General features: G+C 41.9%; 1 protein-coding gene across 4 annotated transcripts in view; it reads right to left on the reverse strand.

The window, feature by feature from the left end:
• Nucleotides 1–19,280: 19,280 nt before the first annotated feature.
• Nucleotides 19,281–26,364, reverse strand: part of KDM4C (lysine demethylase 4C) — a 436,152-nt gene continuing 429,068 nt past the window's right edge. For all 4 annotated transcript variants that reach the window (XM_045780262.2, XM_087869653.1, XM_087869652.1 and 1 more), the window contains 2 exons: nt 24,708–24,800; nt 19,281–20,298 (listed from right to left, as the gene is read on the reverse strand). In XM_045780262.2, coding sequence (XP_045636218.1) covers nt 20,122–20,298; nt 24,708–24,800 — 270 coding nt within the window. In that variant the 3' untranslated portion in view covers nt 19,281–20,121. The remainder of the gene's footprint in view (nt 20,299–24,707; nt 24,801–26,364) is intronic.

Here is a 26,364-nt window from a genome sequence, read left to right on the forward strand (position 1 = left end):
AATGAAAGCAGAACATCTCAGATGTCTCCAGTGTTTAGAAGACTTTTGTCTTCTAGATGTCTCTAGTGTCTAGAAGAAAAGTGTCTAGACTCTTTTGGCCATGCCACAGACCTCAGCTGGCATCACCTTAGAGCTGCAGAGGTGACAGTCCCCAAAAGCAGTACACTCAAGAGTTAAAGAACACTAGTATGGTCCAGTTCCTGTTCTAACTATTTAGAAACCAAGAGCAGAGGGGGCCCTTTCCAGGGAACTATCAGACGGGGCAGGCAGATACCCCTCTGCCCTTCTGGGCCCTGTCCCCAGAAGTAGGACCTCAAAGGGTCCTAGTTGAGTTTCTTGAGCTTGAGAGAGGACAGGAAAAACAAGCTGGGAGACATGAGTTGCTGCTACCCTTAGCAATTGAGCCCCAGCCTATCTCCAGGGAAGAAATACCCCTTCCCTGAGCCAGCCTGGTTTTCCCTAGCATCACACTCTAGCAGTCAGGGTCCAAGAGGAATCTTCTGAGCACCTGCTCTGCACTGATCTTTGGGTTCAGTAAGGCTATAAAAGAAGGGCTTCTTCATTTTAAGAAGGGCATTAAGTACTAATGAGCAAAATGCATGGGGCTGGGTTCTAAACCTGATTCCATCTTACCAGCTATGTGACCTTGAACAAAACGCCCAACTTTTATCAGCCTTCACTTGCTATAAAATTATACTAAAACAGTACCTAGTTTATTGACTGAAGATAAGAAATGTAAGGCACCCAGTACAGAGTCTGGATTCATAGTAGGAGTTCAAGTAATGTTAGCAGTTGTTAAGGAGATGACAGTCTGGCTCTTGGGATATTAAAAATGATACTTAGGCAACGGACACAGGGAAGAGAAGTAACATTCCTAACATATATACGACCACTACCACCTCACTTTTGGATCTGTACCCCTACCATTGTCCATATACAACCACTACCACCTCACTTTTGGATCTGTACCCCTACCATTGTCCATGAGAGCTGACACCAATCACTGATGGTGGCTGCTCTTCTGTCCTGGAATTCAAGACCCTCCAAAGCAAGTCCTGATCTTGCCTTTAGTCTTCATATCTCAACTTTCTTCCAACAGCAAACACCCTGGCCATGCCTAACCACTCCGCCACTGTTATCTATCCTGTCCCTGAGTTCTTGGCTGTCAGTGTTACCACCAGCTCCAACATCCTCCACATCACTCAAGCTCTAAATCCTAAAGCCACCTCCTCCAGGAAGTCTCTCCAACCTCCTAACTGGAATACAACTTGCCTTCCTGTTAGCTTCTGCAGCACATTTAAGGTTAGTGAATCCAGAAGGCTCCCTATTTTGTCAAGTCTCCTTTTGAAGAATAAGGACATCAAAAGCCTAACAAATTTTCTACCAAGTTTAGAATACTCTGAGTTTAATAATACACTGACAAGGGACAGAGGACACAATTAAGCCTCCCCTGCTTAGTCATCAGACTCTGGGCCACATGCTTTATTCCCAACAGCAGGGGCAAGTCTTCAGTGACTAGTTCCAAGGTAACTATGGCTTTTCTTGTCCCTTGCCAGTCCTTGGAGAAGTAGAGATCTTTCTATCTAAACCTTAGACCAATTTCTTTTCTGGCAGCCCAGATGTATCCTGGCTATCCTCACATCCACAGGATGCTCCTCTCACTTTCCTGCTGTACTGTTCTGGCTGTAAAACCGCTCCCAATATCTACTTCATTTGCTGTTCACACCAGTCTCCATGTTTCTTAGATTTTTAAAACATATTCTTCTGTCTTTGATACTTAGTCAACCGCAGAGCCAGACATCCTTGGGCACCTCCCTGATCAAGCCCTGCATCCAGGTTACGTGAACCCCTGCAAAGCTCTCGGCGTTGGGATTTTGTCAAGGGAAGCACAGGAAACTTATCTCTATGGCTCCAGTGGCGGCATTATTGAGGGCCTTGTCCCTACATCACTGAATGTCTCCTGTAAGAGCCCCACATGAGATATTTCTTTAGAATTTACTGCTAAGAAAAGCTCTTCCATCTTCCCTGAGGAACTTTCCATAATTCTCTCTGATCATAAAGATTATGTAACAGTTCATGCCCCAGTTTTGGTTTTTAGCTACCAGGAGCTTGGCAGCAGATTTGAGGCCCTGCTAAAGGAACTTGGCTTTCTGTACAATTCCAGGGCTCCTTCCTCTAGGGTTACCTCTTGATGTCTAGAATGGTTCAGCCTGTTCTGCTTGAGTTCTTTGATTATTTTTACTTTGAGCTTCTTTGGGTGCAGGCTCCATCTGTTCTCTCCATCACCGGCAAGTCTTTAGTCATCCCGATAGAATGGTACCCTACACAAAGTTTTACCATCCTCTCTACCTCCACCCGTCTGGACCTTTTTTGTTCTTAAGTTCTGCTCTTCTGGAAGGCAGTGTCAGAGTTCAGGGAGTTCTAGTATTTCAGATAGAAATAAAAAGAATTGAAAAGTTATGTGCTTTTCCTCCTTTTAAAAGAAAAATCGGTTTTATTTTTATCAAATGTATACCTGACCATAGTTTAGAGGCAATAGTTCTGCCTGTCTTGTTTAAGAATAAATAAATAAATAAATAAATAAATAAATAAATAAATAAATAAATAAAAATAAACCCAGCAATTCTCTACCTCATTATTCTTTCCCCATAGGCAATTATTTTTACCTCTTTTAATGGATTCTTCTGGTATTTCTTTAGATAATCTGTTTATAGATTATTTATACCATTTATATTATAGTATTTTTTTTTTTTTTGGTTTTTATTTCTAGGTATTGACTTGCCACTGAGGAAGATGAGGATATAAATTTCACTAGCCAACACCACTACCACCAGCTCTCAGCAACCAACAAACAATTTCTTGGCCCCCGCTATTGCACGTCCTACTGTGATTTTAATTATATCAATTTCAGTTATGTTATTATGACTATATAGGTGTGCAGCTGAGCCATGTAGTATACAAAAATTACTTTTCTTTTCCAGCACAACTTTTTGTTTTTCCTGAATTTAATATTTGTACTTTTTACATTTGCTTGCTTTTTACGCTCTTGACACTAATTCAACCCAAATCTGCCCTCCAGCTGTGTATCTCTCCTCAATACCTTTAAGCACATTAAGGATTCTATTGTATTCATCTTAATGAAACCTCTCCCAGAGCTTTTTGACCTGCTCAAATCTAGACTGTCTTATCTCAAGATCTATGTAGCGGCAGTAGAAAGCCATAATAGCAAAGGGAAGAAACTGATATCTGAATCTGGTAAAAGCCATGGTGGAGGGGGTCAGCCAATGGGAATCATGATCATAGGTAGAAGACAGCTTCTGACCAACTGAGGCCCAGCAGAAAGGAAGCATGGAGAACAAATATTACCGCCTCAGTTTCTTCCTGCTAATCTCCTGCCAGCATCTCTAGTGGTCAAACCCAATTATAAATCCCCCAGCAAGGGAGCCCAAGTAATGTAGTACAGTAACGTAGATCAGTCTCCTGGGGCACCAGGAATAGATGGAGAATAGAACTGAAGAAGCAAACTAAGAATAACTAGCAAGCCATGTTTTCTGTTTTGGTTTACTCTGTTATTTGGTAGACCCCATTCTCCAGTAACTTTATGAGAAAGGGCACATGAGAGATAAATTACTTAGGTGTTTATAAATCTTGAAAATATCTCTCTGTCTCAAGCTAAATGGATAGTTTGGTTGGATATAGAATTCAAGGTTGGAAATAATTTTGCCTCTTTACTCTCTTGTCCTCTAGATTTCAGCACTGTTGCCGAGAAGTTTCCTGCCAGTCTAAGAGTTGATTCTTTATATAAAATCTGGAAGCTTTGGGGCGCCTGGGTGGCTCAGTCCATTGTCAGAATCTTCAGCTCTTTTCTCTTGGGCTAGATTCCACTCTCCTGTCTATAGACTATATAAGCTTAGTTGCCAGAATATTGGAAACCAAGTAAGGGAAGAAAGCAGAGTTTCAGTTAGTCTGTGATCCTTCATTTAATCTTCTTGTTTCCAACATGGTTCTGCTCTCAGTTGTGCCTGTTGTTCTCTAGCCCACAGTTCTCTGTCTTATACTTTGCAGAAATCATACTTCTAGTCTTCTCTTGGGGCAGAAAAAGGCAGTCCTCCTGATACAAGGGATTGGAAAGAGTCTCCTTAAAAAATCTTTGAACAATTTTCCTATTTCCAGTTTTATCTTCACCCCCGCTTCCAGACAAATGGAACCACCAATTCCTGAGTCTTTGGGAGAATGCTGGGGTGTCCACTGCATTGTTTCTTAATTTGTATTTAAATAATCTTTCAACAATTTTTCTATTTTCAGCCCTACCCTCATGCTTATTTTTAGATGTATATGGAATCACTAATTCCTGAGCCTTGCAGAGATAGGAGGGTTTTGTGTGTTTAAGTGGCACTATTAAACATGGCTTTCTGCCACTGCCAGCTTAGGATTCAACTTCCTCAAGTAGACCAAATCTTTTTCCATCTTATGGTTTCCTAGATTTCATTTTTTAAAATACTGTCTTCTCTCTCATTTCCATGTCTTTGTATTTTTATACTATTAAAAATCATTTTTACTATAACTTTACTATAACTTAAGAATAGGGAAGAGAGTAAATGCATGTGCTCATTTCTCCCATCTTCATCTGGGAATCAAGCAACTGCTTCCCCAATCTAACCCCCTACCCCCCACACCGGCCCTCAACTTTATTGAGGTATAATTGACAACTAAAATTGTAAGATATTTAAAATGTCCATAATGGTGTTTTGATATATATTGTGAGTGGATCCTTACCATCTACTTAATTAACAGATCTATCACCTCACATATTTATCTTTTTATTTTTTATTTTTTTGGTGAGAACATTTAAGTTCTATTCTCTTAACAAATTTCAATGATTTAACACATTGTTATAACTATGGTCACCATGTTTTATATTAGATCCTCAAACCTCATTCATCTTATAGCTAAAGTTTGTACCTTTTTACCAACATTTCCCTATTTTCCCCACACCCAAGCTACCAATTTCTTATTCTCTGTTTCTATGAGTTTGAGTCTTTTTTAAAATTTATTTCACATATAAGTGATACCATGCAGTATTTGTCTTTCTCTACCTGGTTAATTTCACTTAAGGTAATGTCTTCCAGTTTCACCCATGTTGTTGCAAATGGCAGACTTTCCTTCTTTTTCATGGCTGAATAATATTCCATTGTATATACATAGCACATCTTCTTTCTCCATTCAACTATTGATGGAAACTTAGGTTGTTTCCATATTTTGGCTGGTAATTACTTCTTTTCTTTTTTTAAGATTTTATTTATTTGTCAGTGAGAGAGAGAGAGAGAGCACAGGTGGAGGGAGAAGCAGCCTCCCTGCTGAGCAAGGAACCTGATGCGGGACTTGATCCCACGACCCTGGGATCATGACCTGAGCTGAAGGCAGACACTTAACCAACTGAGCCACCCAGGCATCCCTGGTAATTGCTTCTTGTTGATAGGGCCAAATAAACACAGTGTACAGAGTTTAAATAAACTTGTCTTGTTTGTGCACTTTTTGTACATGGGGCAGAATGAGAGGAGGTATCACACAGTGGTATTGGTTTCATAGGATTTATCACAAGTTCATCAAGAGAGCACAAATAGCATTACTCTAGAGTTCTATGTCATATATTTGAATATTGTGTTCCAGTTCTCAAAGCATTTCCATGTATTTATCCTCTTTGGTTCCTGAAACAACTCTAAGAAGCAGACAAGGCAGGTATTACTATTCCCATTTTACAATTGAGGAAACTGAAACTCACAGAGATTGAATGACATCGAGAAAAGTCCAGCTTAGCGGCAGAGATGAGACTCAAACCCAGGCCTTAAAATGCCAAAGCATTAAATGCCAAAGCTAATGCTTTTCTTTAGGTCTATATTTTCTCCAAGTGGTAATATTTCTGCTTTTATAACTGACCCAGAATGATGTGTGACCCAATAGGATAGCATCCATTTCCCACATAGGGCCCAGATTGGCCAATAATGGTCTACATCGGTACCACCTGTGGAGGATTAAAGAATCATAAGATTTTTGGACCCTAACTCTAAGAGATTCTGATTTATAAGGTCTGGAGTGTGGCCCAAGAATCTGGATTTTTTAAATAGCTCCCTAGATGACACTGGCATGTAGCTTGATTGAAAGCTGCTATCCTAAAGGGCCTGGAAGTGGTCTAGAGGGGTCCCCCGGTCTTCAAGGTGGGGATAATCAAATGCCAGTTCCCGGAATGTAACAATTTAGCTGTCTAGACAGCAGCCATCCCAGCCTGCCACAGTCTAAGCTAATAGTTTCTTCCCTCCTGCTCCTCCCTGTGGCCCTTGGCAGAGTTCACTTCTGCCCTCATTACCTGGGCTGCCCATTCACATCATGGAGACTCCCTTGCCAGTTCCCTCGGCTGCTCCATTTCAGCTTGTAGGACTTCTGGGACTCAACTTCCTGGAAAAATTAAATTGAAAAACTTCCTCCCCGATAACTTAGGACCTTGTGTGGAACTTAGCTCTCCTAGGAGCCAGAGGGAAAGAATAATAAGCAGCTGTACTCGTTACCTGATTGGTGGCCCCAGAAATGTTATTTCTGGCTCTCAGGTGGCCTTCTAGCTGGAAAATAAAAACTACAAATACCTTTAGGTAAAAAAGGGAGCATCTCGGCATCATAATGCAGGTACATGTATATGAATGCACAGTAGTGCCGAGTGGAGGAGTGGAGAGGCCTCTTTTCTCGGATCTGAAGGTCCCCGATCTGAGGAAGGTCAGAGAATGGACAGGGAGAAAGAGAAGAGAGCTGTATAGCAAGAGCCTCAGCATTCTATTTACCACTGAGTAAAAGAAGACGGAGCCATTTGGCAGGGCAATGGGAGAGACCAGCACACACATTTTAGCATGGGAGACAAGAGCCCTTCTGGGAAAGAATTGCCCTAAGGAAGGAGTTGATACACGAATTTGTAAACAATAACTCAGCCAGTGGAGGACGGAGATGACTTTGAGTACCGTGTAAGGTCCTCCCCAGATCAGAGAGGCATGACCCAGGGTACCTACAACTCCACAGACCTCTTTTAAGGAGTTTCTTCTACGTAAGTCATTTTGCTCGTAACACAAAACCTCAAACGCCTAGCCAAGCAAATGGCCTGGAGTGGAAACCTAACCCAAGAGTTAGGCTAAAAGGAGAATGTGAGGAAGACTGGTATAAGAGTTCTCAAATGGGAAAGGAGCAATTAAGCCAGTCTGATTCTTCAAGAAATTTATTTAATCAAGGCAACAAATATTTTTTGTGCACCAACTATATGTAGACATTTCATTGTTTTTTTTTTTCGAAAAGATTTTAAGTAATCTCTATACTCAATGTGGGGCTCAAACTTACAACCCCGAGATCAAGAGTCTCATGTTCCACTGACTGAGGCAGCCAGGCGCCCCGACATTTTATCTCTAAAGTTTATTGAACAAATGCTTCTACTGAATGTGTTCTGTGCCAGGCACTAATATTTTATAAATATTAATTTATTTAATTCTCATAACAACCCTGTAATAAGTTAGGTGCTATTATCATCCCATTTTGAAGATTAAAAAAAAAACAACAACAACAATCCACGGTGCAGAGATAGCCTAACTAACTTGCCCCTAGGCTACACATTTATTGTGGTAGAGCCAGTCTTTTAAATTCTGTGAATATATCAATAAACAAAAGAGACAAAATTCATGTCCTCATCAAATTATTTCTACTGATGATTTTGGCCTGGACATTTGGAGAATCAGTGGTACTGGGAAGAGAAGCTAAAAAAATCAAATGATGAAGGCCGGCCACAAAAGCCATGTGGCAGCAGAGGCCTTAGAAGGAAGTATGAGGGAGGTGGTTGCAGATGATAGAAAAAAATTAAAGATCAGTGAACTCAGGGTGAGGGTCCAACAGAATAAACAAGTCCCAAGAATATTCCAGTTCCCAGCCATGTTCATATCCATGAGGCCCAGATTCTTTTGAGAGCCCCGTGGGGCCCAGCTCCATGGCTGTGCTTTGCATCCTCATAACCCTGCAGTAAAACCACCACAACTGAAGTAATCTGAGTGGATTTTTGTTCTTCACATTTTTAAGAGTTCCCAACATTCAGCGCTATTGATGAGGGAACAGAAGGCAAGCTGAGGACAAAGCAGAAACTGACCCCCCCCCCATGGGATGTATGTGACATTCCTCAGGCACTCCTGGCTGCCCTCAAGGACAAAGAAATAGTTAACCTATAGATACCACAATCCCTCAAATGTCTTACCAGTCTACAAGAACAAAGCATCTCTGTCAGTAACCTAGCTTACAGAAGGGAAAGTAGATACAATTGAACGTCCTTGTAGTCTGCAGCCTCCAGGAAGTTCCGGACTATCTTCATGTTAATGCCTTATGAGAGGGGTAAATGGCCTTGATTTGACAATGTATCTTGTGAGTCTTCTTTTACATATGAAAGTATTTTCTCAACCTCCCTTTTTCCTTACCTCCCCCAACCCCATAGTATATAACCAGCCACCCCTCACAACCCCGGGGCAGCAGCTCTTTCTGCCCAGGGTCCTGTCCCCGTGCTTTAATAAATAAACCACAATTCTTTCTCGTTGGCTCCGGCTCCGGACTTCACCCCACTGGACCTCACCTGTCCCTCATCACTATGGAGCCCTAACCCGTCACAAAAGCAAGGGCTATAAGAAGCAAGACCCAAAAAAGGCAGGGTACACAGCTCAGTCTCCTTGACAGGTTAAGTGTATGACGTTGCACTAGGAGATGAACACAGACACAGGAGACAACCGGACAGGGTGACAGCTCTTCCTGCTTCACGGCAGTGTGGGGCTAGCAGAGTGATGTCACTGAGCATCTACTTCAGCTGAGAATGGTGGTGGCTGTCCTAGCTCTACAATCCCCAACTTCAGGCAGGAGCGGGACCCCAGTATAACCTCACTGCATCTCAGACATTACAACAGTGGCATCACCCACACTGGTCTGGGCATAATGTGGGGGAAGCTTTAGCATTATCAACAGGACACAGAAGAAAGGCCCTCTCCGTCAGCCTGGAGGGCAGTGACAGCCGAGAATGCTGACATTCTTGAAGTCATATTGGGGAACAAAGGAAAATGGCAGTTACCATGTGGAAGCCAAGAGGATTTATTTATAAGCCCATCAAGATGCCCCTTGGGGACTCTCAGAAATAATTGGGAAGCACTTGATAGGAGACTGGAACATTGCAATAGCATCTTATACTTACGACAAAAGTATGCTGTTGTTTAGATTTTCACTGAGACCCACTTAAAAATACGTAAAAATTCAGGCTGATGAGACCAAGGGGAACAAGAATAATTCTTTTGATTTTCTATCGCCTCACCTTGGTCAATGCTGTGCTGCACAGGGAAGGTGATGTTTACTAAGGCTGTGCCAAATCCCCTTGGTCCTCATTCTCACTTCTGCTGTGTCTCAGGAAGCCACATTCCAGAGCACAGAGTCAACACTCACACTGGTGGGGAACATTCAGCAGGAAGCTTCAGCAATCCTGATGCAAGTCGGAAGAGTTTCCTGGCAAGGGCTGGCCCACTGGAATGCAGTCCATTAGGCAGGAAAGGTGGCAGTACTTGCAGAATCCTAAGCTCTTTAGAGCTGGAAAGGTCCGTATGGATGGCCTAATTCCCTCACATCACAGATGGGGGAATTGATAGCAGTGTTTTGTGACTCTCTGCAGGAATTTCATGCGACCATGGCCTTTCCCCCATATCAAGCCTTACCAGCTCCTCCTTCTGATGAGGGAACAGTAGGCAAGCTGAGGACAAAGCAGAAACTGACACCCTGCAACCTCTCCCTCACTCTCCCTGGGATGTATGTGACATTCCTCAGGCACTCCTGGCTGCCCTGAAGGACAAAGAAATAGTTACCCTATAGATACCACAATCCTGCAAGACTTAAGTCTCCCTCAGTTTACAAATGTCTTAGCAGTTTACAGGAACGAAGCATTTCTATCAATAACCTAGCTTCCGAAGGGAATGTAGATAAAATTAAATGTCCTTATAATCTGCAGCCTCCAGGAAGTTCCCAACCATCTTAATGTTAATGCCTTGCTAGAGGGAAAAACAACCTTAACTTGACAATGGCAAGGCCTCCGGTATCCCTGTGAGTCTTCTTTAACATATGAAAGTATTTTCTCAACCTCCCTTTTTCCTTACCTCCCCCAACCCCATGGTATATAATCAGCCACCCCCACAACCCCAGGGCTGCAGCTCTTTCTGCCCAGGGTCCTGTCCCCGTGCTTTAATAAACTACCAATTTTGCACCAAAGGCGCCTCAAGAATTCTTTCTTGGTCATCAGCTCCGGACTCCACCCCGCTGAACCTCACCTATATTCCACAACAACATCACTTCAATCCCCAAGATGAGTGCCAACACCCCCCCCCCCCCCCCCGCCAAACACCTAAGCAAATTGGTTTTCTCATTTCACTTCCTTCCAGTTGAGTAAGGTAACACTTGGGGAAGCTTATCGTTGACCAGAAACACCAACCTAAGTTAGGTGGGCTATGTAGTTCTCAGCACATGAAGCAAGGACTCCCAAGGTTGTAAGAATGAAGATGAAGGTGCAGACGATGAGGATGGTGATGGTGGTGATGATAAAGAATAGTAATACTAATAACAGTTAGCAGCTCCCACTTTAAGCTGGGCAATTATGTCAATTACTTCATATATATTCTCTGACTGAATGCTTAACATCACTGTTATGAAATAGGTATTATTATGCCCATCATACTGATGGAAAAACTGAGGTTCAAAGGTCAAGAGAAAAACACCAGGTCAGAAAGTTATTAGCAGTAGAGAGGAGCTTTGTACTCAAATCTGCATGACTGTAAAGCCCATCCCTCCCCACCTTTTGTTAGAGCTGCTCAATATCCATTTTTTCAGCTCAGAAAGGGCGGGAGGTCAGGCGTCTAAGGAGCTGGGCCACACAGGGCTGGGAGAGTGTTTCTACCTTAGTTCTCTGTAACTGGTTCCCACTGGCCAATTCCCTCCCCCGCCCTCCTGCCACTTCCTTGAAGGTCCCAGACATTTTGTGTCATCTGGGGAAGAAAAACCTGGCAACTCAAAAGTCTTCTTAAATTATAAAAATATTAGTCTCTTATTCAGTGGAGGGAATAAAACCTAGAGGCAGAAAGAGGCCTAGAGAATCAGTCTTGAAGAAAATCAAGTCAACCACATTTCCCATCCTATTCATTTTCTAACCCATTGAAATGGGGTTCTAATTGCATAAAACAACTAATTTTGTTCATTAAGGTTCAATTAAATTAATCTGAAATTCAGGACAATGGCATTGTTGAACAGCCATATTAAAGATGAAACATAATCTCTCTTGACTCCATTTCCTTTGACAAAATAAAGTTCAGCTACTAATGAGCTCGTGCTACAAGGTCTTTTATAAACGGCAACAAAGGGTGCAAATTTGTGAGCAGCAATTTTTATTATCATCAACAACCATTTCCTTTGTTATCAAAATATGCAGAAATTATTGTGGGGACTTTTTTCTCATTCTGGCTTTGATGGGAGGAGGCAAATAAATAGCTTCATAATCGAATCCCGCTGGAGTCACACAGGGAGAGCCTGCAGGGGGTGGTCTCAAAGCCTTGCTGCAGGGCATTCTGTGGACTAAGCAGCCATTTCCATTTTCCGCTTTTACAGGCCTCAGACAATCCCTCCCCTAGAGTTCAAATCTCTGCTTCAGGGCAAACAAGAAACACTTCTCCCTACCTAGGTAGCCTAGCCCAGGCCTTTTTCTGACCTAAGGAAGAAGCTGTTCTCTAGAGTCAGGGAAGCAATGGGCAGCCTGAGAGTCAGCCTCTGAGAATGAGCCTTCCCATCCTCTGGTGATATCTGGCCCTTTCCATTGGCAGCCAGCAGAATGGCTTGACTCTGCCATTTCCCTCCTCAGGGCCCTGCTGTGTTCACAGTTAACCTCCGTTGTTAGAATGTCTGCCCCTAGTCAGTAGTACTGAGACTTTCAAGCCTGGTAATGTTAAGCTGGTATCCGAACCGAAGACAAGTCCCCAGCCCAGTGACAGCTAAGTCTGAGTGGCATTCAACCAAGCTTAGTGAGGGTCTGTTATGTGCAGGGGATCTCAGGGCATATGGAGATGAACAGGGCCCTCTATAGCAGGGGGTGAATAGTGGGTGTAAACTAAGAGGTCCACATCTTTATCCCAAATCTACAGAGCTAGATTTATTTTGTGTGAGTTCAGAGTTTTTAGTATTTTAGAAAGACAATTTCATACCTAATATCCCATATTATCTAACACCCAACATGACTATCCTATAGTGGTATCTCTGAATATCATATTAAATGAGATAAAGGATATAAACAGCCTCCTATCAGTTCAGGTCAGGTCAAGCTTCCTACTAAATGATTTAGGAGTTATAAAAAATCTTCTGGGAGCAAAAGAACAGCCACCCAGGAGAGGAAAGGGCCCTGCGAAGCAAAGGGTGACTAGATCACCCACAATATTCCTGCGAGGGGTCGAGTTGCAGTGAACTGGCCGGACTGACCTGTAGGATGTGAAAGTCTCATCAGTGAGTTTGGGGCCAGGGATTCATCTTTCTCCAAAGAGCTCCTGCAAAAGGTCTGTGCTCTAGTGTTCCCAGTGGCTGTTGGAACTGGGAGCCACACTCCCCCACAGTCTCCTGGGCCCCACCTTCAAGGGAAGCTCTGTGGCCGGGGTGTGCCTTCCCCGTTTGTGGTCTGTTTTCCACTAAGACCCACGTGACCACCACCACACTCACAAACCTGGCCAAACCGACCTGGCAAGCCTTCATTTGCCCAAGTGTGTATAGTCTTCTCAAATGGGGGAGTATATTAAATAAAATGTCAGGAACACTTCATACCCAAAATATAGTCGCATGAAAATATTCTCCTTATGCCTCTCAGTTTCAGAAATGTTCTTTAAAACACCATAATAAATGAAGACAGAATGAATACCACTGATCCAAATTAAGTCATTCTGAAATTAGGGAGTAGTGATAGATGCACAACCTTGTGAATATACTAAAAACCACTGGATTGTATATTTTAAAAGGGTGAATTTTATGCTATATGCACTGTCAATCTAAAAAAAAAAAAACTAAATAGTCAAAAAAATTGATTCAGTGAAATGACTTTCAGCTCCACTCCACTCTCATGACCATACCCTGACCCTTGTCAAGAAATTATAAACGAATCCCTCTTCCTCTGTCCACTGCTTCTGATCCTGAAAACCTTCTCTCATCCTCTCATACTCTGCCCTGCAGTTTAGCAGTTGTCTCAGCTCCCCACCGATACCGCAACATACTACACAAACCCACTGGCTTACAACACAATCTATCTTTTTAACTTTCTGAAGGCCAGAAGTCTGACATCAGTTTCACTGAGCCAAAATCAAGGTGTCAACAGGGCTGATTCCTTTCAGAGGCTTTAGGGGAGAATCTATTTCGCCTTTGCCACCCCTTAGTAGACACCCACATTCCTTGGCTTCTGGCTCCTTCCTCTGTCCTCAAAGCAGATCACTTCACCCACTTCTTCCTTCAACAAGTCTGCTTTTCAGAAAGTCTCTGAACCTCTTGCCTCCCTCGTGTATGGACCCTTCTAATTATATTGGGCACATCCAGATAATTCAGGATAATCTCCCTGTCTCAAAATATTTAATTTAATAGCAACTATGAAGTCCCTTTCACCATGTAAGGTAACATATTCACAGGTTTTGGGGATTAGACTGTAGACATCGTTGGTGGGGGGGGGAGGGTATTAATCAGCCATCCATTTCCTACATCTCTCTATTTTCTCCCAGTCAATTTCCTCTTGACATCAACTACCTTTCTTTTTCAACCCAGACTAATGGGGAGGAAGAAACTATTCTCTAGCATCTTTAATTCTCTCACACCCTTTTCCATACACCAAACCCACTAGAAAGCCCCTTCCCAAAACAATTATATCATCTGCCTTTTCTGCTTTTATAATCACGAATTCAGTCTCTGTGGATGAAATCTCCCTTTCTGTGTAAGATCAACCATTCCACCTCTGCTTTCAATCTCTTTTCCTTCTTTCAGGATTCCTCCATCAATTGGTCTCTTTATATCTTCAATTTCTGGACCCTTGCTGTTAGCAATAAATTATTCTCTCTCAACTTAAAGAAAAAGTGAGGCCTCTTCGTTCTGGATAAGGGGGAGAAGACTTAGTTCTCGCTGCTCCTCCCGGCTAAGTATGATTAAAAGTCATGGACACGACAGCACCACCGTAAGAAGACTATGAAATGTTGAAAAAAGCGAGAAGACTGCGTAGGGGTTTCAGGATTTAAGAACTACACAGGAACATGTTCTCTGAGTTTTCTTCTTATCTCCCATGTATGCTGGACTTGGTCATGGAAAAGTCTGAAAACTGGAACCACCAACAGGCACAGGGGGAAAAAACCAAACCAAAACAAAAACACTTAAAACTGCTCCCTAGAATCGAAGGATCCAGAAAGGAGCAGCTTAGCAGGACAAAATCCTTGTTGACAATATGGTTCCCAATCAAACATAATGAATGGTCCCTACCTGTATAGTCTCAGTAGAGACCAAATGAAGAGTCTAGATTTCTGTCCCTCATATGGCGGCAGCAAGTGAGCCGGGATGGTACTCCCCCCTCATCCTCAGTGTTGTGCTGGTGGAGACTGAGTGGGGAGTCTGGACTTCCACCTCTGTCCCCTAATTACCGAAGCCTGAAGGTCCTGGGTGGCATTTCCCTCCCTGTCAGCATGCTATCAGTGGAGACTGAGTGGGCTTTCCCGATAGTAGGAGGCAGTGTTCCTCACCTTTTCAACTAGAGAATGGAAGGGTAACATTAGAGAACAGAGATCTAGAGAAAGGAATTCTATAAATATGTACAAGAATTTGCTGACCGACTCACACATGAAACTGATATACATTAACTCACCAAAAAGAAGAGCTCTGAAAACTAAATTGTCATTGGAACCACAGCCCGCAAAAGTAGGCCAGGACCTAAGCACTAAACCAAAACAGGGTGACTGCTGGCAAAAAGAAAAGATTTAAATATAATCCAAAGTCTTCTAACGTAATATTCAAAATGTCCAGGTTATAATTGAATCATTTGTTGTGACAAGAACCAGAGAATCACTTGAATAAGAAAAGACAATCAACATACTGTAATACCAAGATGAATCAGATGTTGGATTTATCTGACACAGATTTAGAGTAGCCATCAGTAAAAGAAAGAAAGAAAGAAAGAAAGAAAGAAAGAAAGAAAGAAAGAAAGAAAGAAAGAAACCATCAGAAAAATGCTTCCGTGAGTAATCATGAACTCTCTTGAAACAAATGAAAAAATAGAAAATTTCAGTGAAGAAGTAGAAGAGAACCAAATGGGAATTACAGAGCTGAAAAATACAACAACCAAAATTAAAAATTCATTCAGTGAGCTCAGTAATAGTTTAGAGATGACAGAGGAGGGAATCAGTAAATTTGAGGACAGATCAATAGAACTTACCCAATCTGAACAGAGAGAAAACAGACTTAAAAAAATCATCAGCAGGGGTACCTGGGTGGTTCAGTTGGTTAAGCGTCTGCCTTCGGCTTAGGTCCTGATCCTAGGGTCCTGGCATCGAGCCCTGTGGTGGGCTCCGGTGCAGAGTCTGCTTCTCACTCTCCCTCTGCCCCTACTCATGCTCTCTCTCTTTCAAATAAATATTTAAAATTTTTTTTCATCTATTTAAAAAAAAATTATCAGGACCCATGTAACAACAACAAAAGACCCAACATTTCTATCACTGAAAGTCCCAGGTGGAGAGAAGAGTGTGGAATTAAAAACAATATTTCAAGAAATAATGGCTAAAAATTTCCCAAATTTGGTGAAAGGCCAAGAAGTTAAATCCCAAATGAAATAAACCCAAAGAAATCAAAGCCCAGAAACATTATGTCAAGCTTCTGAAAACTAAAGACAAAGAAAAACATCTTGAAAAGAAGGGGAGGGGGAGAGATGGAGGCAGGAGATGCCTGTCCAACAGGGACACCAACTGGAATGTTACTAGATTTCTCATCTGAAATCACGTGAAATGCTCTCACCAAGGTCACTTTGGCCTCCTAATAAACAATTGCATGATCTTGCTTGGACTTTGCAGCATCTTCTGCCAACCGCTCCTCCTTTTAGGAACATGGTCTTCCCTTGCTGTCCGGGACGTCGGAGCGCCCTGGTTCCCCTTTCAGGGGTCATTCCCAGGCTCCTCTTTTTCTACCCATCTGTTTAGCTATCCCAGGGTTCTGACCGCTTCTCATTTGTTGTCCTCTTCTCACAGGACATGCTCTCTCTCACAGTCTTGCCCACTGTTCACCTAGATTTTATTTAAGTCAGGTTTACTGAGGTGATATTTACATCTAGTAAAATCCACCTATCAGTGTTCAGTACTATGAATTTTGAAAAACATATAGTCCTGTTACCACCACCACAATCAAGAAAAAGAATATTTCCACCCCCCCCCAAAAAGCTCCTTTATACCCCTTTGTTGTCCGACCCCTCCCCCACCTCCAGTCCTTGGCAAGCACTGATCTTTTTTCTGTCCCTACAGTTTTGCCATTGTCAGAAGGTAGATTCCACGTATTTTTGAACATCTACCAATAATAATGATGCCTTCATCATTTATACCTCTAGTGCTAACCTGTCTTTTGAGCTTCAGAGTTGTCTATCCAATGTCTTTTGTTTCGGTCGGGTTTAGAATCCTTTTTTCTTCATGCATCAAGAAGGTTAAGTGATTTAGAAGTTGCTTATCCTCTCTGAGCCTTAGTTTCCTTCCATGAAAGCAGGTAACGCTACTTTGTTGATTTCTTGGGGAGGTTAAACAAGGTAAATAAATGCCACTAAGGAGCCTACCAGGCTCGGTATTCACAGTAGATACTCAAGACATTGTTAATATCAGCTGCTCTTGATGAAGTTCAATTTCTTCAAGGGTCCTGCACCGACTGAGGACGGAGCATGGAGTTTCTGAGTTGTCAGTCCACTTGCTGGAGAGTTCAGCCTTCCTCGGAGGCCAGGAATCCTTCTCCCCACTGACATATAGTCAGTGCTATATGTCTCTACAATATACTAGGTGAAAGAATGAATAATATCAGCAATGACTGCAAATCTGAATTCTCAGAGTTTGTAGTACAATTGAGTTTTGCAATCAACCAATTACTTCATGTAATGAGAATGCCTCTAGTTAGCTTCAAGTTTATGAGGTGACTAATATCTGAAATAAAGTTTCATTTCAGGTCCCTTTTACTTGAAGGCAAAGGCAAAAAGAAAAAAAAAAGTGCAGCATACACTACTCCAGTGTGATTACTCATAGGACCTCCCGGTTACTTACAGTACCATATGCATTTCAGCCTTGTTTCACATTGGATGGGTACAGGGAGAAGGGGCAGACCCATTCACTCCTACATCTTTTTGTATTCTGAGCCTACATGTTTTCATATACTATTAGCCAGTAGCAATTTATAATGTAGTCCAAGAAGCCATGTGATATTTTATGGATGCTGCTTCTCAGTTTCTCTCTAGATGAACTAAACAAAAGTACCTTAGTAAAAGTAAACTTACAAGAATCACACTGTTCTCATTTCAAACACACATAAAGGAACTAAAATGTTGTGAAATATGCCAGGCAGTTTTTATTAATCTTCTAACCTCCAGAGAAAGGGCTTGCAATTAGATTTACATTAGAATTGTCACAGCTAGCAAATTTTTTTAATACCAGAAGCTAGCCTTCAACTGATTACATGCTACACATACACACTAAAAATGCAGTTAGTGTAACGCAAAGAAATTAAAATTACAATTGAAGTGTCATACAGTAAGTGAAAAAACTTTAATGATCTGTCTGGTCGTAGAGCTAATAATGACTTCATGCACAGTGCAGTGAAACGAAGGTGTCTTTCTCAAGAGCCAGAGTGCATCTGTGCCCAGCACTATTTTGCTGAAGCCGTATACAGCTGTACTTGGTTATAGGAACATTAGTTAAGTAAGCCTATAAAAAACAGCTGTCTTTAAGATCACATAGGACTCTGCATATTTCCTCCCTGTGGCAGCCAATCAGAAATCTTGCTGACAGGCAAACTTGTACAGAATGAATGATCCTATTTAGATTAATTCTTCTTAATGTCTTGCACAGGCCTACTTCCCTGGCATATCCTGGGGTAGGCAGGTCAGTTCCATTCAAAACCTGGAGATAGAAAACACAAGCTTGATTACTCGATAAAACATATGACAATTGGTAGGGAATGTGGAATGCTCAATTCCTGTAAAAGTAAGACTGGTGGGCTCTTCCCCAGCTCAGAGTTCAGGCATGAGGCACTCTGGAAAATGAGCACTCAGCCAGCAGGCAGTCTGGAGAACTGAAATTTAACTGTGGTTCTGTTATTACAGTTTCAGTTCTTTACTCTCTACCCGGTAACATGATACATCCTCACTTTTTGCCATGAAACTTTGAAATGCCCTCAAATCCTTGGCTCTGGGCTTTGGCCCGTAGGACGTTAACCGACACCACAGAGCGGACTGAAATGAGGCTTACTCGGCTGGGCTCACTCGCTCTTAGGCCTCTACCATTGACATGAGAAGAAAACACCTGAGCTCGTTCACCGGGTCCAGTGGGATGACGGGAGACATGTGGAGCAGACATGTGAGCTGGCCCAAGCCAAGGTCAGCACAGCTGCGGAGCCAAGTCCAGCTTAGACCAGCCAGCCTGGTCCTCCCATGGCTGGCCATGGAAATTCAGCAGCTGTTTGGAATACAGCATGACTGTGACCATAGTTAACTGAAGCAGTCACGAAGGACTCTGTGACCCCGGGCAATCTCTTCCCTGCCTGTCCTCCACAGCTCATCTATAAAGTGAGGGGAGGGGTTGGAGGGTCCATACAGCCTTTCCTAAAGGTAACCGGGGACCAAGAAACCTGGGATGAAAAAAGCTCCAGATTCTAGGTGCTCAGAGTTCTTCAAGGCCTAGAAGAAGCTGAGGGAAAATACCAACTGGCACTGTGGGCAGAGGAGACTTTATGCCCAGTGAGAGGTCTGAAAGGTCTGGCGATGTGTCCAGTTATGTAAAAAGTCTGTGAATGAAGAAGAGCCTGACAAACTTTTTAGCCAGCTCCTAAAGAAAACTTGTTTTTCTGTTGACTTAAACATAAACAAAAAAGCAAGTCAGAAGACAGAATTGGAGAAAATGGAAATCTTTATTTTTAAACACTAGTACATTTTCAGGCTGTTTTAAAAAAGAAAAATCATATTAGTTGAAAACTATGCATCAAAGCATATTTATTTAAACTCTAATTTTACAAACACATAATGAAAGAAATATATTTTATAAATATCTACTCAGAATATTATGAAAAAAAAGGTGTTTAAAAATAACAGCCCCAGATCTCCCTCTTTAAATATATAAAATTCCCATACAATTCATAAGAATTCTTTCTCAAGAGCCAAAAATTTCACAAAGGCCAACAACTCAGTTCTCATCAGACACAATCAAAAGTAATAGGGATATAAAAAAATGTAAAAGTTCTGTACAAGGGAAATTACAGATAGCACACGGGTAAATCTCATTACCATACAGGCCATTTGTGTTTTAAAAATGTTTTATAAAAACTGCCATTTAAAACAAATAAGTGAGAGTCCTTCCCTGACTGTGGAAAATATATAAATTATCACCTTCTTACCTGGGTATCGAGGCTCCCACTTGCTGGGGTTGGGGAGAGAAGTCTTCATGTGTTTTCTGACCAAGGGCCTCATTAGGCCACAGGTGAGGACCCACCTCCTCTGTCAGTGGCTTTTTTTGGTGGGCGAGTCGCTATTATTTCCTTTCACTTAGAAAAATTCTTTGGGATCGTCGAAGACAATTGCTCACAAGTGAAAGCAAGATTAGGGGAGGGCTTCAGATTGTTGTGTGCAATTAATAACACTTGTAATCTGTGGTCTGGGCGACCAAACTCTGGAAAGCCCAATTTTCCACTGTCAGAGACACACCCCGTCACCTACCCCAGTGAAACACCTCGCACGGCCCCAAGCTTGTCCCTTCCGCTTTCCTTTTCCGGCCAAGTTGCTCTGTTGCCTGCAGCAGCACAGGCAGGTCATTGTCTCTTCTGACATTTTTTCTGGAAAGAGCTCTTCAAGAAAGTACGGTACACAGGATCATCCACATATTCGTTCTTAAACCTGGAGCTCAGCACTCTTTGTCTCTTTTTCTCCCCTTGGATTATGTCTGCTCCATAAAATGTGTCTTCAAACCGCATATCAGAGGCTGTGGACTAGAAAGAGCCAGTGTCACGCTGCAGAAAGCACAGAACTTGACCATGACAAGAATGGACAAATATCTGATTTAGCCAGCTCGGGGTGGGGGTGGGTTGTGCAGAGGCCAGGCCACTAGCCCAGGATTTGGGGCTTCCCCACCTGCTTCATCCAGGCTCCTGCTTCCATGTAGCCCCAACTTTCTTCAGGATCTCCCACCCCCAGGGACCGTCCCCCAGCAGAAGCAGGATTAAAGTCTTCTCATTTAAATCTCCCTCACTCACCATCTCCCCTCTGGCTCTTGTCCAACCAGGTTTTTGACCAATCTGTCAACAGTCATCTCTAATTCACCCCACTCCTATTTACCTCTGGGCCTCTGCCCATACAACTTCCCCGAAACTGTCCTTGCTCCAGTCCAGTTCCTATGACACTTTCCCACCCTAAATGTATTTGACTATTCTGTCACCTAAGTATTGCTGGAATTGCTCTCTTCTCTGACACTTTATAAGCCCTTCCTCCTGCCTCTCTTCTTCCTCTGGCTGCTCACTGTTGATGTCTCAGGGGTTCTCCTTTCTTAACTATCTGTTCAACTCTGATGCTCCCGATGTTTTTGCATTTCTCCTCTCCACATATGCTCCCTGAGTCCTCACACCCGCACTCATGGCTTCAATTCCTTCTTCTGTAAGGATGCTCGTATCTCTCACTCCAGTTCAGACCTCCTTCTGTGCACAGGCCTGCATGTCAAACTGTCTAGCAGGCATCTCAGAGTACTGATCCCAAAGGCACTTCAAACCAACCTGCCCTAAATGCAACTCAAAGTGCTCCTTCCCCATTACTATCCTTCCCATACTCCATACACAGTATAACTATCCTATCCACGTAGCTCCAGTGATCACAAACCTGTCACTGTAAATGTGCCCCATCCCCATCCAGGTCCCCTCCTACCTGTTCCTCGAAGCCCTCCATCCTTTCTTCTTTGTCCCTCTGGCCCCATGGTACAGGCCTCACATTTCCTCCTCTACACCACTGCAGCAAATGCCGCACCCCAGGCTATTTTCTACAGAACCACTAGAAGAAAGTGCTCTACAAACTGAGTATATGACATCCCTGCTTATCGTCTTTCAATAGCTTTGCTGCCTTTTAAGATGGTATCCAAGCTCTCTAGACCTATATAACTTGGCAAAATCCTACCCCACGTGCTGGTCAGACAGAATTATTTGCAGTTCCTGGCCACACCTTAGCGGTTCATCCCTTTCTGTCATTAGATGCACTTTTTCCTTTTCATGGACACTATTCTATTTTCTCTGCCACAGACAAACTTGAGGACCCTTCTTTGGGTTCCTGTAAGACTTTATGTGTCAACGCAGTAGAACGAGGTCAGGGGCAGAGATGAGGGGCAGTTAACTTTCTCCGCACTAGGGATTCCTTGAACCCCTTGAGGGTGAGGACATTAGGGAGTGAGTACTGATTTTTACATGTTCTCCACACCAAGCGACATGCCCAGCCACTCAGTCACTGCTCAACTACGTGTTACCCAAGTGAAGGAGTGTGGGCTTTTTCTGTTATGCACAGGTAAAGGCTACATTACGACACTGCTTTTGCTTCCTAATTCCTTGCTACTTTGTCTCCTAACGTGCATTTCCAACTGATTTTCACTGAGGTAGAGTACTCCAGGTGATGCCAGTGCACAGTGCATCTCATTGTCACTGAGGAGGCCACCTCCCCTGGTTGGTGACAGAGGCAGAGTCCAGCTCTAAGCACTTGAAACACATGGTCAGTCATGAAGAAGAGATAAACAATGGAACAGTTACAAAGAAGCCTGAAAAGTAGAAAACAGACCCACGTGCACAGCGGGCATGTTCCCCGCCAGCTCATGAGGTGGTTATCCAGGGCAACAGGCTACCTGCATGGACCCCAAGACACTACATTGTTTCACTCGGGAAAATAATACCTAAAAGATTATGGGTTGGTTGGGCACCCTCTGCCATTAGGAGAAAACATTTTTGTTTCATTCATTCTTGGCAAAGTACTTCCTCTGAGTAATCTTTCCCTTTTATAAGTGCTAAAAGTTATCAAAGGAGAAAATAAAGCATCTTTGAAAGTGTTGTCACTGTGTGAGAACAGCAAAAGTCAGCCTCTCAAATACAATAATAAAACCGATTTACCAGGAGCTCTACTTAATTATGTACCGTTGCCATGGTTATTCTGTGAGACAATAAAAGGTAATGGGGCCATTTCTGAAGTTAGTGGGAAAGAACCCCCGCAAAATCACCGAGGTGGACTGCTGACTCTTTTGAAAAATTTCTTCCCAAGTCAGCGTGTGTCTGAGTGAGCAGAAGTCATTAAAATATGAGGCCTCCTGTTTAGCAGTCAGGCTGCTAACCCATCCCTCCTTTAAAAAAACAAAAGAGATTTCTCTAATCATAAAATATCTTCCATCAATGAGTTTTCCAATTAGATTTGTTTCACCAACTGGAAAAAAAAAATAGCAGTCATAGATAGACCAACCAAGGGCCAGAGGGTTATATATGACCTGAAGGAAAGGCTGGATTGCTATAAGAGGAGCACGTAAGTCTTCGAATCCCTAAAAACAGAGGTAGCAAACTGGATTTAGTGACCGTGAGCCTTTGTTCCTGAAGATATTTTCCACTAGGTTCAGTTGTTTGATATAACAGGTTACATTCAGATAATACATGTGATTTATATATTTTTTACTGACTCTTATTTTTAATTAAACATTTTTCTCTGAGAATTAAAAAAAAAGTTGGATGTTGGTGTGATTATTCAGAGAAATGGATCTTAGGAAACTCAGGAGCTGGGTTCAAATAAAACTATGTAGAAAGGCAACCTGGTATTGGAGACAAATCTATTATGGAACAAAGAAATTGTGATCTGAGCAGAAAGTAAAAAGCATTCTTTTAATATGATTAAGAAATAGTATTTGAAATCTACAAGACACAGCTGGTGCTTAATCATACATGCATTAGAAAATCAAAGACCTGAGAGCCTTAGAGAGGACCACCTACTCCATTCCCCATCCTTCAATGTCTAGGTGAATGAATGACTGAATGCAGGAGGAGCAAGGGAGAGCAGGGAGAGGAGGGAGAATCTATGGAAGACAGGAGCACAGCATGAGAGGTAGCCATCTTTGGCATCTTGAAGAAGAAAGTTGTTCTTAAGAGATTTTTAAGATGTAGGGTATGGACAGATTTTTTAGATCTTTGTTAGGAATTAGCCAATGTCTTTACAATAGGAATATTTGATTTTCTCTCTCCCTGAAGTTTATCTGGTGGTTAATCTATCTTCAGGTGTGTGGGCCCCCCACGTGTCACGTTTCTCACTGGGTGGGTAGCAGGGCTGTTACTATCACTCTGCTCTTGACTATTTCACTTTGAAAGAGCCTCCTCGCAAGGATGCAGCTCAGAAAGTCAGTTGATACCTGGTGCAGTTACCCTGTTCCCACGACCCCACGTGATAGGAAAACGAGCTAAATATACAACTGAAGATTTAAGGAACCCAAGGATTTCCCAAATTAAGGTAACTACACTGCAGGAAAGTGTATCATAAGCATTCACTGAAAACTAAGGGTGTCATTTATTCTGAAAAAAAAAAAAAAAAATTTTTTTTTTTTCATTTTAGTCAGAAAAATCCCATTCAAATTTCCCTGTTCAGGATTTATCATTTTGCAGATGTAGTAGATGCAATTCTAAATGAGTAAAAGTGACTTCATTTCAGGGTCCACTAAATATTTTATGATATAATAATGAAAACTAAGTTATTGTGAATTATATTTTTTAACAACTTCAGTTTTGATTATTTGTGCATGTTTATTTGTCTTTTAATGGCATGTATAAAGCTTGAAACCAAAAAACATTTTCTTTCTTTTTTTTTTTTTAAACAGCTTTAGTATTCCCACACTTAGTTTTTGGGCTTTTTTTATTCCTTTAGTTATAAAAGTGAGAGCTTGGTTTAATTATGAACGGACACAAACATTAATGAGTTTCTGGAGAGACATTAATCAATATATGATAAGGCTATAGAAAACCACACGTTCATTTGTACCGTGTCCCCCTTTAATCTACTACTGAAAACTTCCTTTAATGTTGCTTCTGCTGACAAGATTATAAATCCCTGGACGGTACCTTTGTATGTTCCTAGTGCCTGGCACAGAGTATGTATTCAAAAACTATTCTGGTATGCCAATAAGTGTTAGATCAGCTGACCTCATTAGAAAGGAAAACAAGGAACCTGCACTGGTTTCCTGTTTGGGGCCAAATTTGAGGTTTGCCTACATAAGGGAAAAGTTGCACTGGCTTTCTTGAAAATCAGTCCAAAGGCCTGAGCATGTTTCCTGCTGGGCTTGGGAAACAGAGGGAGAGGATGAGAGATTCACATTGCAGATCCCTGAGGGGTACTTGCCAGCACTTACAAAACGAGCTTTCACTCTCTTGGGTAATTCTTCGTCTAAAGTGTAGATATCCTCTCTCTTCATTGCTATCTGGGATCCATCTTCAAATTCAACCTAATGAGAAATAAGACATCATGATATATATGTATATATACACACACACACACTTTTGTGCACAGAGAAGCATTCACCATTTTTTCCGAGGCTCCAACTAACTACATAATGAAAGGGAACAAAGGAGTCAAGCAGAACAAACAAGAGGACCGGCCAACAGCTCAGGAAGGAAGGAAAGTTCTTTCCCTTATCAAACTAAGAACAATATATGTTTTCAAACAGGCCAAAATTCTTGAAAATGAGTGTCTTGGAATATGTGATATGAAAACGTTATCCTCAGCCCCAAAGCAAAAACAAAGAAATATAGCTGCTGCTCAAATGATTTCCCAGAACATGAGATGGAGGCCCATTTAGCATTAGATTGGCCGGGCCTGTAGGTACCATTGGTTTCTTTAAGAGGCTCTGATACCATAAGAGGGAGAAATGATGATATATTTACTCTTGCATAATAATCCTCCCAGATAAAGTAATTTTTCAAGTTCTTAGAGAACTTTAACTTTCAAAACTCACTTTTATCAAATTGAACCATTCAGCCAGGAAAATCCCAGGTTCTCAACCTCATAACATGTAAACCACAACACTGTGCAAAAACCTTCATCTGAAAGGAAAATTTAAAACTTTTTCTTCAAGCTAATAAAATGGCAGCAAATAATTTCATAACCAGTTTGTTCAACATTTTAGGAGATTTTGTCAGAGAAAAGTAAGTGACACTGGCTAATAGAAACTTAGATCGCTTGGGGGAAATTCATCAAATGCCTGATTCGGAGTGAATGTTCTTGGTTTAGGTTTAACCACACATGACCTCTACCAGGAACAAACAACAAAAGGGCTGCAATCAGGACAGAATAGCTAATATGTTCTAACCTAAACCATTTATGATATTTTTGAAGTCCCCAAGTTGTCTGTCTGAATTCTGTACGTGTAAGCTATAAAAATAGGCTTGCACTTCTAGTTAAAAGGTAAGTGAAACCATGCAGCTACATTATGTTAATAAAAAACCTGTTGGAGTTTAAAAAAATTACAATAAGGATAATATATATAATTAAATTTCTTATCCATGTACTGCTCACAATTGACTAAGCTGAAACAGTAGGGTGGAATTAGCTCTCGGTCACAGGAGAGCGCCTCTGTTACTTCCCAGAAGGCTGAGATGAGGAAAGGCTTCTCTTCCTGGCCTTGTTTTAGCAGAATGGTTTCTTTCTTATTTAATTAGGCCAAGGTGTCATCTCATTTATACAATTTGATACCATAGCTAGAACTATCTGTACCTACCTTTCTTCTGTTTTAGATAATTAGAAAGAGAGAAAGGCAATTATAAAACTAAAAAGGAGTACAGTGAGATGACCAATCATTCTAGGACCAATGGGTCTCCCGGGATGCAGGACTTTTAGCGCCAAAATCAAGGACAGTCCCTAGCAAGCTGGAATGGTTGTTCACCCTAGTTGGGACAGAGCTGAGAGTAAACTCTGGCCCTTCCCTTTACCAGCTGTGTGCTCTTCAACAAATCATTAAGTTCATGTAACCTTTTTACCCTACTTGTAAAATAAGAGTCAAAAACATTTAT

This window comes from Ursus americanus, chromosome 18 (genome assembly GCF_024610735.1).
Source record: "Ursus americanus isolate L20-20 chromosome 18, mUrsAme1.1.p, whole genome shotgun sequence".
NCBI lineage: Eukaryota > Metazoa > Chordata > Mammalia > Carnivora > Ursidae > Ursus > Ursus americanus.